The sequence below is a fragment of the Coptis chinensis genome, chromosome 2 (genome assembly GCF_015680905.1).
Source record: "Coptis chinensis isolate HL-2020 chromosome 2, ASM1568090v1, whole genome shotgun sequence".
Classification (NCBI taxonomy): domain Eukaryota; kingdom Viridiplantae; phylum Streptophyta; class Magnoliopsida; order Ranunculales; family Ranunculaceae; genus Coptis; species Coptis chinensis.
In genome coordinates, this window is record NC_141457.1 from 2,698,145 (window position 1) to 2,717,810 (window position 19,666).

General features: G+C 38.2%; 1 protein-coding gene and 1 pseudogene across 1 annotated transcript; both read right to left on the reverse strand.

Annotated features, from left to right (window-relative positions):
• Positions 1-1,501: 1,501 nt before the first annotated feature.
• Positions 1,502-8,190, reverse strand: LOC147514367 (uncharacterized; annotated as a pseudogene).
• Positions 8,191-10,751: 2,561 nt separating this feature from the next.
• Positions 10,752-11,750, reverse strand: LOC147514368 (uncharacterized). The gene is made up of 2 exons (XM_086592568.1): positions 11,721-11,750; positions 10,752-11,627 (listed from the first exon to the last, which is right to left on the reverse strand). Exons 1-2 carry the CDS (start codon positions 11,748-11,750, stop codon positions 10,752-10,754), a joined length of 906 nt encoding a protein of 301 aa, XP_086448694.1.
• Between the last annotated feature and the right edge of the window lie 7,916 nt (positions 11,751-19,666).

Here is a 19,666-nt window from a genome sequence, read left to right on the forward strand (position 1 = left end):
TGTGTAGGTTTTTGAGGTTGAATTGGTTTATTGTTCTCTGACTTAGAATTAAAGATAAAACTTGGTTGATTTCTTATTGATATGATTACTTTTATTAATTATATCTTGCATGTTAAATTTCATGTCTTGACTAGTTAATAGTTAGATTATTCTCTTGTTGATATAAAAGCACTGTGTCTATGTTTAATTAAGTCTGTGAAAAGTTGTGCTATAAAAATACAACTTTTGCTAGGGATTCATATAATTGTATACTGAAATTTAATCACCACTATTTGTTAGAATTGTTAAGAGTTACACGTTCACATCTTCGAGCAAGCAAGGGTTACCTCTCCCTCGTGCTACTCTTAATGAAAAGAGAACTTTGAATTAGTTAAACTAAGATAATCTATAATGGTTTAGAATGGATTCGAATGCCTTAGTAATATCTCCATTAATAGTTAAGTTTATTACTTTCATAAATTAGTTTAATTAAATAGCTTTAGTTATTAGTAATTCAACTTCCAATTAAGACATCATTGTCCCGGATTAGGTTAAGTATTAGTTTAACACTCAATTATCTCCAACACACATTCTCTATGGGATCGACCTCATGTTTGCATATCTACTATAATAGACCTTGTGCGCTTGCAAGTATTATTATAAACAAACTAATTAATACTATCAAGTTTTCGTTGAAAGGAATTTAACCGGCTTAAATAAACAGACTAACTAAACTCATAGCCTATCAATGTATATGTGATCAGAACCCAAATGTGTATTTTTATCCCTTTACATTACTGCATTACAGCCATTCTTACGCATAATAAATAGACAATTCATAGCTTTTACTGCCTTTTGCAGGTTACATGCCTTTTCAGACTACTTATCGTAAAAGATGCACTTTAGCGCCAAAAGGAGCTCTATTAACGCTGCTTAGGAAGACTCGAGCTTATATGAGAAAGTGCTAAAAAGTCAAAGTAAAAGTCAACGGTCAATGACTCAAACCCAAAAAGACTTAAGATGATGTCCTTATCTCAAAAGTAGACTTGCTTAACCTTAGTTTGCTCAAGAAGAAAGCAAAATGCATACATCAAAAAGGATAAAACAAAAAGGAAAAGTAAAAAGAAAACACCATGAAGTGTCCTACATCTAGAGCAGGAGGCCAAATCAGTAATTTGTAAAATGGGAACTATATAACCCAAAAGTGTAGAGAGATAGAAGACACCTAGAGTTAGTCTAGTGTCATTAGGAGTAGTGTAGAATTTTAATTCAAGTCTGTTATTTTCAAGTCTTTTATTTGCTTTATTTCATTTGTTGTTTATCAAGTTCTTAAATCTAAAGTTATTTATCAAGTTCTTCATTCCAAGTTTTAATCAAGCACTCTATGCTTTGCAAGTTCTTAATCAATGTTTTCATTCAATGGTCAATTAGTGAAAATCCCCCATTTTATGACATGCATTTGTGTTTACCCTCCCAAATTTTGAATCATCACAAAAGTCCCCCCATTCCATCCTGGCCCCGTTCAGAAATCATCCATATTTGCTCTATTGCCTAAAATACCCTTGGGGGATAAACACAAATGTAGGAAATGAAGTTCGATATCTGGAAGCTTCTGCATATGAAGGAAAGCTCCGGCAGAAACAAGTTTTTTCCAAGAACCATTACTACCTCCGGATAGAATTGCAGAGACTATATACACCGAAAAATTCTTACAAACTAATTCATTTTTTGGATCCAACATTTGGACCAACTTTAATACACTCTTTTTATCTCTAACAAGTTCTTTTCTATTCGATCGAATCAATAACAAAGAAATTAGAGCTCTTGATGTAGTTTCTTGCAACCCTTTTGGTTTTGATAATTCCAACATCTTCACTAATGATCCCATACACCATACATCAATCTCTTGGTTGACTCATTAATTGATAAATTACATAGTATTGAAGCTGAAATCTGTTGTGTAGTAATGTTCCCATGTTTGATTAGTTCCGCGAGCTGGACTAGAAAAGAGATTGAAGATTGCAAGATTTTCAGACTTGGAGTAGACCCAGAAAGGGCGTAAATTGTGCGAAGAACATATTCCTATCTGGATTCGCTGATTCTTGAAGTAAATGCAAAAGCTTTTGCAATCCCCCTTCTTGTAAGATTGAATTTCTAAAATCTTCACTCGTTGAAGCAAGAATCCACAAACAATTTGCTGATTTCTCTTGAGTAGAACTATTATTAGAAACCACTAACTGGACTAGTACAATTACCCCGCCTTCTTCTGCCAATGCCACTCTAATTTCCTCCACTGAAGATACATTTTTAATCGAACCAACCGCATGAGACTGCGTGACAGGCGAACCAGATCAACAAGCATCAATCAAAATCGCAACACCAAGGCCACCATAAGCAAAAACAACCCAAGCATTTTCCGGGTCAGAAGTAATAGCTTCAATCGCCATCGCCGCCTTCTCCTTCAATCCTAATGAACCAGATTCAAGAATTCATAACAGAGGGCCCAAACCCCCTTCTTCAAAAACACAATTCCTCGAAAACACATTAGCATTAGCAAGAACAGACACAACAGCTTGTTCGCGAACCGAAGAATGATGATTGGAATCTAGTAAATGTACTAGATACCTCATATCACCTTCTTTCGCAACCAAACTAGTAGATTTCTCATCCTCTTTGGAGTAACTGTAATAAAGATTCAAGATCTTTCTTCTTAAACTCAAACCCACCAACTTGTAACCTCGCAAATAGATCTCTAATAAAGAATCCCAAATCTTCTTTACTCGAAAGAGACCCAGGTTGAGATAAGACAACATACTCAATGATACACAAATGTATGTTTAGCTTTGAGAGATTGGTGACCTACATTTATGTTTACCCCCTAAGGGGTACTTTAGGTAATAGAGTAAATATGGATGATTTCTGGATGGGGTCGGGACGAAGTGGGGGGTCTTTTGGGATGATTCAAAGTTTGGGGGGTAAACACAAATGTATGTCATAAAATGGGGGGTTTTGGCCAAATAGCCCTTCATTCAACTCAATTTTTCATCTCAAGTCTTTATGCTTGCTTTCATTTCAACTCTTCTCTCAACATTTCATTTCACTGTTTTCATTCAAGTCTTAATTTAAAGTTATGTCATCTTCTTCTTGCAAAACCAAATCAAAGTAGTAACTTAGAAAGATCAAAACCATTGAAGCAACCTTTTCTCCTTCTCTAAAAACTCTCCATTCATTCTTCTTATCATTCCATGGTGAACCTCAAAAACATCACTCATACTCAACATATTAAAATGGCGCTGCCGTCATGGATTGATCAAGTTTGGATCAATGGTTGAGCACTCTAAGGAGGGAAGCATCCTTCCACTCTCATTTTCCTTTTTCAATTTTTCGTCATTTTATTTTTGTGTTCTTCTCTACTATATACTTTATTTCAAATCCAGGGCCATAGTTGAAGAAATGGAAAGGAGCTGGAGCTATCGACGAAAGCCGGAGATCTTTTGCCAAAACCAAAACTGCGACCGCACATCACTAAGCCCGCACCCGCCTTGCCACGTCAACAACAACAGTGAGGTTTTCGTTCGGTTAGGTTGCCTCCACTTCGTTGTTCCAACTAAGGACTCTTATAATATCCTAATATATATATTATAAGAATAATAATTATTCTTATAATTCTTATAATTATTATTATATATTATATATTAGGATAGGGAAATCACTTGGTTGAAGTTGTGCAACTTACCAAGAATTAGAGTTTTAATTACCTTGGGCCGTTTTAGTATGCGAGGCAAGTCGTAAATCATACGCTCGCACACTACAAATCAACTTGGTAATCAACACTCTAATTAGGATTTTCTTTAGTTAAATCTAATTAGTTATAGTAGTAGTAGATTTACATTTCTATACTGGGCCCTTGAAGGCAAATTTGTATAATTATTTAGGCCCGGTCTGTGGGTTTTTAAGTAGGCTTTTGTAACTAAAAATTAAATGTTTGAACGATTGGGCCTGATTCTTAGATCACGCGCCAACCAACGTCGACTCCACCTCAAGCGACGTGTAAGCACAACTTGAGAGGTAATCCCTTAACCTCCTCGAAGCCCCTGAAAGAGGATACCTTGAGTGTTACAAAGCATGCCTACTTGATTCCTGGATTTAAATTCCGCATTATCTTTTAAATTTCACGCATAAGGCTAAACCCAACCCAAAATAATAACCATTGGGAGTCATGACCCAATGTAGTAAATGGACGTTGCTTTCTACTTGAGGTCCAAACAAAACAAAAATTAAAATCAATCAACTAAAGCCTAATGTAGTCACGCTCCTCTAGGAAATGACAAATTCATAGCCACAAGGATTTAGAGTAGATAATTACCGGATTCCGGTGGACCAACTACGTTCCTCACTCCCCTCCCCCAGATTCACTGTGAGTGAGTTTCTTGGTAGCACACCACTTGGTGAAGTGATTATTTTACTCTTCTGAGACATGTAGTAGATCCTACCTAGTTTTGCGCCAAACTGTTCGTTTCGAATAGGGCATAGTAATCTACAGACTTTCAAAAAATTTATATACAAATTCAAAACAAATGAATTTCTACTATTTGCGCATCATCACTATTTAAGCATTCATGGCTTATCAATATGCATCGCAACTGTCACGGAATTACAATGCAAACCCATAACCTTGTTCTTGTTGTGGAGTCCTTATCATTGGGCGTCTCAATGCCCTTCATATACCGAGTTCGAGCCTACAATGGGAAATTCTTACAATTATGAACCTCAATTTGCAAACTTCCCTAGTACCAAATGCACTCAAGAGTTTTCTAATCATACAAACAATTCATGGAGTTCCACCACAAATAGTCAACCACCATTCATATATCCACCTGGTTAGTCAGAGTGCGGTTTCACCAAAAGTCCATTACAATTCACATCACCATCTATGTCAAATTCATATCCCACTCCACCATCTATCACAGACCAACTTTACCAGGTAATGTCTAAGCAAACAATACTAATTTAGCAAATAGCAACGACCTTATGTTTTCTCTAATACGGTTCAAATGATGCCACATCTAAGAATAATATTCTTTTCACCAGTCCAAAACCCAACTGAAACGTGAAACAAGGTGTTACTATAACAAAGTCGATTGCTGACCAATTAAAGCCCTATCACCATCCGCCTGACTATCGTGTGAATTCTAGCTCTTATGATGATGACTATATGCATGAGAAAACTCTGGCAGAAGAAATTCTAGAACATGTGTTAGACTCGACACACTTGGATAATGACAAAGAGGCCAAAGAAAATCAAGTGCCCGAGAATGAGGAAATAAAATCTAGGGTGGAAAGTGGATCTCGATCAATTTAGTTTGGCCGTTAAAGACTTATCGATGGAACAAATTTGTGACATCCTTACTACTGCAGATATGAACCATAATTTTATGGATATGCCAAAACAAGATGAAGAATTCTCTGAGTCCACGAGATCATGTGAAGAACCACCACCAACCATCACCATCCCAATTTAACACCTCTTGAAAGCCAACCTCTCCATTCATAAAAAAATCCGCCAATTTATGGGGAGTGCACCACTAAACCATTTCAAAGAAACCTCCAATTTGCACTTGAGCCAATTGTCTCAAAGGTCTTTCATAATTTTCTCAACCTTCCCAGTAAAGAGACTTTGTCCAACATACAAACTCAAGAGCCTATCATTCCAGTAGTTAAGAAGTCGGGTATGTCCTATTTCAAATATCTGAGTTTCATGAAGGACAACTACTACTACACTCATACTCTCTTGGACAATTCAAATATGACGGGTTATTGCGTACATTCCATAATCGGTTATATAAGCTTTCTCTTATCATTCTACATCTTACACTCCAAATACATCATTTCATTATGTTTGGGGGTATATGCTTTAATATGTTTTTCTATATTGATCCCCAACTGTTTAGACTATTAATATATAGTTAACAACATATCATCCATCTTATGCATAGTCTTGGGGAATCTGACTTAAAATGACCCCACATATAGTCTTGACTATAAACGCCTCATCGTGTTTTCTCGATGCATTCATTTCCATTCTTATATCATGGGAATGCATCCTTAAGCACTACTAAAAGGGGGTTTTTGTGTCGGTTTTTGGTGTGTCGGGTATGTGGGAAACCGAAATATCAACTTTTTGTGTCGGTTTGAGGTTTGTTTGTATTAGAATCAGGTTTGTTGTGTCACTTCATTGAAAACAGATACTACAAGTTCTTCAATTGTGTCAGTTCTACTCAAACCGACACTGCAACACAAGTTGTTGTGTCGCTTAGGTGAAAACTTTGAGTGTAGTGTTTTCGATGCTTCATGAGACCGACACATCGAAATTTCGGCAGTGAAATGTTTGATGTATCCCACTCCAAAAATATTCCTGTCTCTCTCCTCTTCGTCACAAAAAAACCCTAGGTTTTTCGCACTTTCAAAATTTGAACACCACAAAACATTAACCCTAGAACATCAAACCCTCTTTGTCCCCCACTCTTCAACGCGTCGATTAATTTCTAGGGTTCATTATAAATCTGTGTGTGCATGAAAGGTATCGAATTTCCTTTTATCCTATTGATCTTTACTAGATTATTGCTAGTTAATTTGTTTGATATATATATATATATATATATATATCTTTCTCTCCTTCTCTCTTTCAATGTAATTAGGGTACGGTTTAAGATTTTGTCTTTGAATTGATGTTCTTATGTTGGTACGGTTTAAGACTTTGGGGTTTTCTACAGAGAGAGAGAGAAGAGAAGAAAAATGGCGTTGCCGAATTTCATAATTACAACCATTTTTCTAACAGAATCTGCTTCTGCTTCCAAGTAAATTTAATTTTCTTTTTGTTTCAAGTTATTATGTAGCTGAATTTTCATTTTTTGTGATTAGAATCAAATCGTAGGTTAAATCAGTATTAAAGGTGTGAAATTTTATTGTCAGATCAGTTTGTTATTTTTAATTGTTCGATCTTTTACTAACAAAAACAGATTTGGGAAAATTCATAAGTGCTATATTTGTGTGCATCTTGGAATGTCTGTATAAATTAACTTTACAAGCATGTGAGGATGATTAAGATATATGTGGCTACTGCTAGTGTATAAAAGATAGAATAATGACTAATCCATGTCTACTTTGTTGAATTGTTTATGATTGATTTTTTTCATGGTAAGTTCAATTCAAACTTGCCTCCTAAATATATTGGAAGGATAGAAATTTGTTTGGGGGGGGGGGGGGGGTGTTGATATTTTACAACTTAGTTTTCTTGTTGGGATTTGGAAATTGATTGTTTGTTCGTTATATCTGTAGGAAATGAAGATTTTAGTCTTAATTATCCAAGCAATATCTATCTAAGGTCAAGTTTCTGATTTTTTAAATTGGTGTTTAATTAATTCATGCTTTTCTTGTTTCTGTGCATGTTAGAATTTCTGCATATGGACTGTTTGGTTTTAGTTTGCTGTGAAATGAGACTGGAGTTCTTAAATTTCCTCATCACCTTGTTGGTTTTGGAGTGGATTAGTTGCTATTTGTTGTATAGCTCATTGGTTGCTCAAGGTTGAGGTAGGTGTTTCCTCCTCTTTATTTCCACCGTGTTACGAGCATGCAAGGGATTTAACTCAATACTTTTTTTAAAAAAAACAACTAGGGGTTTAGGGGACCCCAACCTTTATTAATTCAATTAAAAAAATGCAAGTTATACATCTTACCTTCTTTATCCCCTTTGATCAGTTCACTAAGTTTTTGATCCATAGGGGAGATGAAGTACATACATTGATTACAACAAGCATTTCTATGAGTACTACAGTTGCTACTAATTCTAGACAAGTAATCTGCCACCTGATTTGGTTCCCTGAGGACATGTTGAAAAATGGCCTCTTCACATTTCGCTTGCTCAGCCTCAATTTGAGCAACAAGATTCCTCACATACCATGGAGGTGCTTCCTTTTTGTTCAATACCTGAATCGCTTTATGTGAGTCAGACTGCACTTGTACTCTCTTTAACTGCCTTGTTGTCACACCTTCTAAGCCTTTAAGAATCTCGAGTAACTCTTGATGAATGACTGAGCCTCGTGAAGAGTTCCCACTAAACGCCATGATCATATCTCCATTCCGATCCCTTAGTGCTCCTCCATAGCCTGCACTTCCATTTTTCAATGAACCATTTGTGTTAAGAGTCAACATGTCCGCGTCAGCTGCCTTCCACTTGACCCACTGTTCATTTCATTGCTGGAAATTCACACTGATTCCTAGCTGTACTAGGACAGTACGAGTAGCTATATCATCCTTTACCTCGTCAAGTGATTTCCCCAAGTAGACTTTCATCTTGGTCGGCTTTACAACCGATCGTGATCAGTGATGTGAAGAATCGCTTCCTCTTCAGCCTCCAATTCCTCTCGGTCCAGATGGCTCGAACAGCCGCACATGTTAATGCCCTCAACACTTCAGACGCCATAGAATTAGGCCTACATATGCTTATAATGTAGTACCATTCATCATGTGAGTTGCGCACTCTCCCAGGTAATCCCATCGCTTCTTTGAAACTTTGCCACACCAATTTCGAGAATGAACAATCAAAGAAAAGGTGTGATGAACTCTCTTCCTGCATATCACATAAACAACATCTCAAGGTTCTGATCACTTTCTTCCCTTGTAGTCTGTTCTGGGTCGAAAATGAGTTTGAGAACAATTGCCATACAGTGAACGAGTGCTTCGGCACAGAAAACTTTCCCCACACAATCTTATACAACTTTACTTTACTTCTTACCTGCTTGAGGCCAGCATAGGCTGATGAAACTGAAAACTTTCCTGAACTCGATGAGGTCCAAACTACTTGGTCTTCTGATAAATATGAGTTAATCTCCGTGTTCATAATCCACTCCTTCACTTCACATTCAGGAAGATCCATGATACGCCTTCCCTAGCACCCATTCTCAATCACTGAACTAACTGGCGCCTCAAACGGCACTACCTCCGCAAGGACTGATTTAGCAAGAGAATTCAAAAAAAGGGGACCAGAGCACCAAGGGTCATGCCAGAAACTAGTACCACTACCATTTGCTATGATATGTCTGAGATACTTCCATGTGGTTTCTCAGTTCTTCATGATCCCTCTCCACACCCATGAACAGTCATTTGGAGCTTTCATGGTCCAAAAATGCTTTCGTTTGATGTGATTGTCCCAAGCCCACTTTACCCATAAACAATCAACCTTTTGGGCCAATTTCACCACCAATCCACAGTAGGCAGCTTTGTTCCAAACATGTGAATCCACCAATCCAAGGCCTCCCTATTCTTTATCGAGTCTGAGAGTAAAATGGCTTGCATGGTGCATTTTCCGTTCCATGCTCAGTCCTGCCTAGATGAATCTGTTGCATATCTTCGCCACTTTGTCAAGAACTGTTCTCGGAAGAACAAATGTAGCTGCCCAATAGGTTTGGAATGAAAAGAGTACCGACTTCACAAGCTGCACTCTACCCGCTCTATTCAAATCCTTATTCTTCCAGTTTGAGATTCTACCGGTAATCTTCTCTATGAGTGGCAGACATTCTCTTATTCCACGTCTAGAAGCTGTGAGAGGTAATCCCAAATATGTTACTGGTGGGGTTACCAGAGAGATGTTCATAGCCGCTGCTAGTTCTAGCCCTTCCACTTCAGTAATACTCCCAGTCAGGAGAGTCGTCTTCGCATTACTGAGATGGAGCCCTGTAGATTTAGAGAACGATAGCAAGATGTCCTTGATAGCCATAATGGATTCCATGTTACCTTTACAAAATAAGAGTACATCACCCGCAAAGCAAAGGTGAGATATGGCCAGCTTCTTACACTTTGAGTGGGCTGAAATTCTTTTCAACTGTAGTCCCTGAAGCAAAAGCGCACTCAGGATTTTCATAACAAGCACAAAGAGGTATGGTGACACAGGGTCCCCCTGTCTAAGCCCTATTTTCCTTTGAAAGTATCCTTCTGGCGACCCATTCACCATCACCGAGTAGAACGGAGAAGCATAGCACATCTGGAGCCATTCAATGAATAATTTAGGGAACTTTAACTTGTAAAGCATAGCTTCAAGTTCTTGCCAAGAAACTGAATCATAGGCTTTCTGGATGTCCAGCTTTATCGCTCATCTTTTCTGCCCATTCTTCCTTGAGTACCCTCTCAGAAGCTAATACGGCAAAAGAAGGTTATCCTAAATAGATCGTCCAGGAACAAAAGAAGATTCGGAGCATGAAACCAACGATGAAATACAGCTCTTCATCCTATCTGTTAGTACTTTGGAGATGCATTTATACACAATGTTACAACATGCAATAGGCCTAAAGGAAGAAACATGAGTGGCATTTTTAATTTTAGGAATCATACTAAAAAATGTAGAGTTTATACCTCCTATAATCTGCTTATGGCTAAAGATGTACTTTATAGCTTTAATGAAATCCTCTCCAACAGTATCCCAACCTTTTCTTGAAAAAACAAGTACTAAATCCATCCGGACCTGGGGCCTTATTATCCTCCATTTCAAAGAGTGCTTCCTTGATCTTCGTATCACTAATCGGGGCAACTAAGAACTGGCTAGTACCATGATTTACCTCAGCCACTTGTACACCATTCAGAAAATCAGTATCATAGTATGCCGAAGAAGTCACCCCAAGCAAATCCTTGTAATATTCTATGAACGCTTTTGCCACTGGATTTTTTTCTTCTCTACTAGTACTTTGCGCATCAGTGATACTCCATACATGGTTTCTGGTCTATTTCTCCTTTAAAGTATTGAAGAAAAATGCACTACACTTGTCCCCAAAGCTTAGCCAGTCAATATCAATTTTATGGTACAGCTTTGCTTCCTCCAGTTTAATTAAGAGACACAACTTCTCCCTTAAACTGTACTCCTGTGCACTAAGAGAAATATTTAGAGGGCTTTGGTTTAGCCTTTCTTGAATCTCTCTCAATTCTGTACTTGTTTCTGCCACTAGCCTCTGTGTATCATTTCGAAAAGATCTTGCCCAACTCTTCAACAAACCTTTTAAACTCTTGAGCTTTCGTGATAACATGAAAGGAGGGCTCCCATGATAAGCTATATCCCAGCTTATTTTAACAGTAGGCACAAAATCCTGGTGCAAAGTCCAAACATTACAGAATCGAAAAGGAGGATGCCTTCTATCTACCACCAAAAAGGTCATAACCACCGGGCAATGATCAGAAAGACCTTGCGTGAGAAACTCAACCTTTGTTGCTAAAGGAATAGAAGTCCAAGTAGCACTTATCAGACATCTATCGATCTTTGACCACTTCCTGATGTTATCGCCACCACTATTCCATGTATAAAAGCTACCGGAGGCTGCATGATCAAACAGACCTGCTACATTTAGGCAGCTTGCAAAAGGCAGAGTTTCCCTCGAGTGAACAGCTTTGTCGCCTACCCTCTCAAAAGAAAAGAGAACATTATTAAAGTCTCCCATCACACACCAAGGTCCTTGGGTTCCCACACTTATCGCCTTCAACTCTTCCCACAAAAGAAGTCTATCTTGACTTTTGTTACTCGCATAGATAACAGTTAAGGAGAAACAAAACCCATGTTGTAAACTGGTGACCTTGCAGTGGATGAACTGTGCTCCTTTCACTTCTCTCTATACATTCAAAATACTAGTATCCCATGTAAGCCATATTCTTCCATGTTTATCACTCGAGTAATTATATACGTCTGCCCAAGATGGTCAAACCAGACCTGCAATATTGATATACTTCTCCATCTTTACCTTCGTTTCCAAAAGACCCATGCAACTGATCCTGTTATCCTTAAGGAACCTATTCAAATTCCTCACTTTTGTGGTATCATTTAACCCCCTCACATTCCAACTACACACTCTTATCATTGGAAAAAAAAAATTGTTTAGTGACCTCGTCGTTTACCACGACCTTTGGCCCTGGCCCTACCTCTCTTCCCAGAGGCTGTTTGCTGTTCAGTGTTCTTTTTCTTTTGTGCTCGAGTTTGGACTAATGAACTTACTATAATCCTACTCAGCGGATTTGGCGTGGGTTGGCTATCACTGAACAACTCAGGTTCTGCATTTGATAAGTCATCATCTTCCATATCAGCCATCTCCTCAAAGATATTTCTCGCATCTATAAACTCACTAGCTGCCGGATGTTCAGTTCTGCTTAGCGGGAGAGGGGGTGTTTGCACTACAACAAGTGCTAGTTCCTCTGGGTTTGTAGTATTCTCTGGGAAGGAGCATTCGACTCTTCCAGGTGATACAAGTTGGATACTAGTACCTCCATGGTTACCCACCCCTTCATGATCCTGTTCCTCCGATGCTCGCAGTGATTGCTCACTCCTACTTGACCTCAACACCTCGAGTTCACTACATGCCCCAGCACTAACTACTTGATGCCTACTCTCGTGTGATTCAACTACACTAACAATTGGTAATCCTCCTTCTACTGCCCCCTGTTCACTAGTGTTCCCTTCTTACGGCTTAGTAACTGTGCCCACTGTGACCCTCTGTGTTGGCTCTTCTCTACTAGCTCTTGTACCATTAGTTTGCCCAGTTTGCCTTCGTGTCCACACCCTCGTGGTCCTTACTCCACACTGATTTGTGACATGCCCAAAACAGTTACATTTTTCACAGGAGATCGGCTTCCATGGGTACTCTAGAGGGATGACAATTTCTCGAGCTCCCGCTTTAATCTTGATAGATTCTTTATAACTGTGATTGACAGGGAATTCTACACAAAATCGAGCAAAGGATAATCTTTTGCATTTAGCAATCGCATCATCCATGAACTTTGGAGTCCCTCCAGTCAAACTCGCGAGATATGATAGACCTTCAAAGGTCCACATCTCCTTTGGTACGTCCAACAGTTTTACCCAAACCGGAATAGTGGCCACCTCGTTTCTAAAGTTATCAGCCTCCACTGACCATGGCTTTATAACAAACACCCTACCCACAATGAACACTGGTCCACTTTCCAAGACCATTTGCCGATCTTCAGAACTCATAAAACTCATGTAAAACAGATCTTTATCGGTAGTAATATCAATCGACCCTTTCAATTTCCACCGTTTCTCTAGCACATCCTTTACCATGAGGAAAGACAACCTTTTATCCATAAAATAACCCACCAAGTTCTCATCCCAGTACTTAATCCCTTGTTCAACTAGTTCCACAGGAACTTGGGCTACTCCATCAATGATTAACTCAATAGTTAATCATGCTTTCTTTGTGTTATATTACATTTGATTTTGTTGGACTTTAGTTCATGCATAGTGCTGATTTTTATAACCATGTATAATAAACAATCTCACTAATAGAGTTTATGATGCATTTAGAATTGTGTAGAACTATTTTTGTGGTTTTTGGTAGATTATTTATGCTTTGCTATGATTATTTCAACAACAGTATTAGGACTGCAACTATGTTGGAAGATCTGAATACGTATGCGAAACAAATCATAGAGGCGAGTCGGGGCGGTATAATTTTGGTGTCATATGGACTAAATCTTGTTTTTGTCATTTCAAATCCGTTTTATGAACCGTTTTCACCGTTATCTTTGTGATTTCAGTGAGCATCCTCTGGAACAACTGAAATGTTCATAACTAGTGATTTAGTACTATCAATTGGTCGTCATTTGTTGTGGGTCGGTGTATGTCGAGACTTAAGGCCTTGACATTTTTGGGCATACTAAGGTGTAGTCCCCTTTAGTTAATGATTTAGCATTTGTAATGGGATTTCAGAAGTTGATTATGGATGTGGTTTTAGGTGCTGGGTTGGCCATAGTTGACAGCATGTTGACCTTTTTTTTTTCCATTTTTTCTTGTTTCAAATTAATGGAGTTTTGTAGAAACGAGCGGCTTTGTTCGGTATTGTTCCTGATAAAGTTCTCTAAGGCAAGTTCTTTCATTCTTGTTGAAGCATTTTTGTTAAATTGTCATTATCGCTAGCTCTAGCCAAGTTTGGCCTTATACTTCCTGTATACATCTATGAAAGGATGAATGTGTACCTTTGTTTCTATCAATGCACGCTTTAAGGGCATTTCTGATTTTTTTTTCGTTCCTTGTCATTTAGTCAATAATATTGTAATTCAAATCTATAGTTCTTTCGCTGACCAAGCGACCTTAGACCTATATATTTTCATGTGTTGTCCATTTTGTTGGAGACTCCAGAGAAGTTAATGTACTTAGAGTATGTATAGTTCAAGTATAAGTGTCCTCCAATCTGATGATCATCACTGCTATTTGTCTAAGGTACCGGGTTCTATATAATTAAATCATATTTATTCATTCATGCCTTCATTGACCTTCATCTGTTAGAACTTAGAAGGGTGTCAAATGTTGCATTTTCTTTGTAAGCTTGCTTGTTAAATAGTCCATAGGGCTAAGTTCCTTGAATGAATGCATGTCACCCATTCTTAATTGTTTTGATATAAGTTTCATTTTCTATTTTATATATTTTTTTGAAATGGTAATGCTAGCTATAAGAATTAAGGAGCTGAGTAACTTTATTCCATATTGAGAGGTATTTTTTTTTCTCACCAAGAGAGTCTATTTAGCTTGAATCAAGCTACCAGGTGGAATATTGGTGGCAGTGTACTTAAAACATTTCAAGTGTGATTGAATGTCTATTTGTAGTTGTATTGAGGATTGGCAATTGTCATGTTTGATCTTATCTATCCGTTCTTGAGGTTCTTGAGCTTCCGGGTATTTTCTTTGGATTAGTGCATGTTGAGTTTGGAATTACTGCAATATTTTTTCGTTTGTGTATATTCACTTACTTCAATATATACCCTGGAATATATTTGAGGTTCTGCCATTTGAACTAGTAGCGCTTTATTTACCGTACTTGTATTTTATTCTGTACTATATTGGATTTTGTCGCTTTACGATCTACTGAACCTAACTACTTTCCCCTTTTGTTTATTTTATTTTTAATTTTTTGTGGATTGAACTTAATAGAATGTCTGGATGGATAGATAAGCTAGACATGAAATGATTTTCTCGCATGGTGTTAGTCTAGGTTGATTAGTGATAAGAGCCCAAAACTGTAGTTTTAACCCTGTAACAGTCATACTTTTAGACCAATTATGTGAGTAATAATTAAGAGTTAACACTGATTACGTGTTTTTATGCATTTCAGGTTTCAAAGTCCATTATGTGCAGAAATGTGCCACTTTAGCGAGATAAAGGAGCAAAGGTCGGTTACTAAGGAGTTCCGTGATTAAAGGCCAAGATTCAAGAAGACAAAGCCTTTCTAAAGCCCGGTCAAAAGCTGAAAAGTCGACGCGGGCAGAAACAACACACAAGTCAGCAGAACTTTTGAAGGCCGTATCTTTGGACTCAGACCTCGGAATAGGGCCTACCTTATGTCAAAACGACCGGCTCGGAAAGAGCTTTCCAATGGTCTAAGCCTTGATCCAATCAGAGGAGCATAAGTAGACAAAAAGTCTATTGAAGCCAACTGCAGCTGAAGAGGCCTTTTTGGACTGAAAGAATTGGGTTTTGGGCCTGATTCTCTGGCCCAAAATATGGTTCCAAGCCCATGCACGATTTTTGGATCTGAAAGTATAAAAACCAAAGCTGAACTCTTCGTTAATGGTAGCTAGTTAGACCTAAAACTATATAGAACTCTAGATCTAGTTTTCAGTAGAGTAATTAAGTTTAAGTTCCATTTCCAATTCTTGTTTTAGATTAAGTCTTTGAATCATTGTTCTTGATTGATTAGATAAATAAAATAGTTATTTCTGTCAATTTCGATTTTTGTTATGTCAATTTATAGATCTAGTTTTAATTCTTGTTGATTATCATTTCGTAGTTTAAGTAGATTGAAGCATTGTTAGTTAAATTAGTTAAGTTAGAATTTTAATATGATAAGTAGTTATAATTCAATGGGAAATGATGGGTTGATGACTCAAGGCTAAAACCTCCATTAGAGGGGTTGATGAAGCTTTGATGAAAACTTAGTGGTATAGTGTAGAAGCATTGTAGAATCTATTCCACTCTAGAAGGTCGTGATTCGCCATGAGAATGGGTGGACGACCTCACATGCTAGTTACTATTTGGTAGAAATGCCATGAACACTAGGGATTAGAACTCGAAATTCTTGCCGTAAGAACGTAAGAATCGAGATACAAGAATCTATGCTAAGTTATTAAATTGGATTCGAGGTGGATTCAATTCCCCTCTAATCCTTTATCTAGATTCAAAAACAATCATATTTCCATAGCATTCGTGTAGTTTAAATTCAACATAATCAATTTCATATTGTATCGTAGTATAACACCCTTCGTAAATCTCTCATTAGACTTAAGACCGATTAATTAGATTAGAAAACATTCCATGCTAGAGAACTAGGAGTGGAACGAATTTATTACTCCACTCTATTTCGATAGAATTGAGAGTAGAAACTTTGATAAATATAGACACGTAAATAGTTTTAGTTTACTTACGTTTTGAGTTTCATTGTTCACAATCGTAGGTAAACTACCAATTTTATGTTTATCAAATGGCGCCGCTGCCATCTTAGTTTCACTTTAGCATTGTTTTCATAGTATAATTAGTCATTTTTAAGTCCCATTAAAGCCACCCACCCTTGTTTGATTCATACTGTGGTTGTCCGTTTCAGCATTGAAAAGTTCCGCAGAAATATACACGGAGCGCGACCGCGTCCTATCCGAGCGCACCTGCGCCCAAAAGCCTGGAACCTTGAGCGCGACCCGCCCCCATCTTGAGCGCGACCCGCCCTAAAACACTGGAATTTCAAGTTACATGGAGCGCGACCGCGCCCTAAGTGAGCGCACCCGCGCCCTAAGCTAAATTTTCCGGATTTCTGAGGTTTGTTTTGAACCCGATTTTTAAGTTTTTCAGTGTTCTAACTTGTTATTTACACTGAACACGCGTAAACAAGACGCTATTCATAAGCGAAGCAAGGACGCTATCAGGTATTCCTTTCTTCCATACCTCGCATCTCCAGTTAGAGGTTTATACTAAAATATCAAGATTGTTTGGAGTGTTGTCGTGTTTAGACTTAGACTTGCATGAGATTAAGGTGCAGTGGGAGAAAAACACCGAGCGTAATTAACCGTCAGCGTCAACAAACAAATCTATCGAGTATACCAATCACTACACCTCTAGCTACTATTCCACCAACCACACCTGACATAATGGCTAAAGAAAGAGAGACTCCTCTCTCCGATTTTTACAAAGCCTTGAGCGATAGCCCTAAATCTTGTATCGTTCTAGCAGACCCAGTGGGGGATTTTCGAATTCCCCCAAACATATTTAATTTGTTACCCGTTTTCCATGGTTTAGACCATGAAAAACCTTATCAACACATGCGTAGGATTGAACAAGTCCTTACAACATTCCATCATCCTACGGTTGGTACGAAACAAATTAAACTGAGGGTATTTCTCTTCACCTTAGCCGATAAGGCAGCGTCTTGGTTAACTGCCCAAGCGCTTAACTCTGTGGACTCGTGGGCTAAACTTGTTCAGCTATTTATGGAACATTTTTACCCACCCCTAAAGACGGATGAGATGCTTTCCAAGATTCATTTTTCCGACAAAGTCCTCATGAATCATTTTTCGAGGCTTGGAATCGTTTCACCGATCCGCTTATAGAGTGTCCACATCATAACCTAGCAAAGACACGTTAGTTCGTTTCCTTTTCAAAGGACTTCAACATCACCATAAAGAAGTCCTTGACATAATGAATGGGGTAGTTTCCTAAGTAAAGGAGCCTCGGAGGCTTACAAATTTTAGAAGATCAAACTAAACGTAATAACAATTGGGGGTAGTGATGATATCCCCGCCTGCGTTAGTTCTTCTTCAACAGATTAAGGCCGCCGGTATGTTTGAGATGAAACCCGATCTAGAACTTAAAAATTTAATCGAATCTCTAACTAAAAGGTTGAGGCTATTTACGTGCAACAAAAGCCTATTCCGTCATGAATGTTAACTCCAACCCATGTAATGTCTGTTTGAGTCCCGAAAGCACCTGAATCCTATTGTCCTCTGCGCTATGAACAACAACAATTAGAGCAAGACAATGTTTGCTCCATTAATAGCTATCCTATTCCTAATGCCCTATGGAGACAACATCCCAACTTTAGTTGGCTAAACAATCAACAAGTTTCACCTCCGGGGTTTAATAACCAAAATGTTAGGCAAGCAAACAACTATAATCAAGCTCCACCTAGGCAAAGACAGGGGACAAAGTCAGGGAAATTATAATAATTATAACAACCAAGCTTAAACCACGACAAGGTTTAGCACAAGGTCGGGTAATTATAATAGTTATAATACCAATAGAGGTAGGTATCGTTTGGTTAACAATAGTAACTATCACAACCCACCCATAAATAATCAACGTGAGATAGTTCGGTCGCACCATTGCGTGACTACTACACCATCACATCCGGATCGTATAGGCGCCTTTATACAAGGTTACCCAACAACTTTTCCAATCAATGACTCAATCAAACCAACAGATCTTACAATCCATAAATCGGGGCATACAACAAGGTTAGCCCAAGAGAAAGTTTCCAACCAAAAGCGTGTTTCGGGACAAAGCGATACCAAACCCTAAAACAAAGCAAACACCTTTGAGGTAAACAATAATACTAGTAATCTTGAAACTACAATCGTAGGTGACCTTAATGCCATCACCACTCTCCGCCTCGGAAGAGTGGTTGATAACACAAGAACTATGCATATAGTTACCCCGTGATCCTACACCGGATATCAAACTAGATACCGAAAGAGAAACTCGAAGAGCCTACCACTGTAGAGGTACCAGTTAAACAACAAACTAAGAAACAGAAAGCCAAGGTAACACATCAAGTCGAAGCATACGCTAAATATAGAGTGAAACCACCATTCCCTCAGAAGTTAGCCATGATAACCAGGGATACAAACTTTGAGGAGATTAGGAACGTTTTCAAGAATCTAACGATAAACCTTCCTTTTCTCGAAGCTATTAAAAAGCTCCCTAACCACGCTAAGTTTCTTAAAGAGTTGTGCACTACTAGGCATAAGACCAACATACCTAAAGATGCCTTTCTAACTGAACAATTCCCAACTTTATCCGAAAATAATGGAATTGTTAAATACAAGGACCCTGGTCGTCCTACTGTAAAATGCACCTTAGGAGATTCCCACACGACGACCGCTTTATTAGACACGGGGCGAAGTGTTAACTTACTCCCGTATTACTTGTATAAACAAATAGGTCTACAGGAAATGCAACCTACAAAAATAACGTTGCAATTAGCGGACATGTCAATTAAGTATCCTAAGGGTGTAGTGGAAAACGTGCTTGTTAAGCTTCAGGATTTTTACTATCCTGCTGATTTTGTTATCCTCGATACGGAAGTCGCTAATGACTCTGTACCGATCATCTTAGGGCTCATTACACCCCGAATTTTCCGATTGAAAAACATTATTTGTCCCCCGACTCTTCGATTTCGAGGTGTGACGACTCTCCACTCCCAAAACCCATAAACAGGTTTTAAAATATGCGGATAATTAAAACCAATAAAAATTTTAAACTTAAACAACAGTCATCTTCATTACCAAAACAATTTACAAATGAAAATGCAAATAACCTTATCTCAACTGAAAATCTATATCACCTCAAAGGAAAACAAAACTTATCACGAGGAGGATGCAA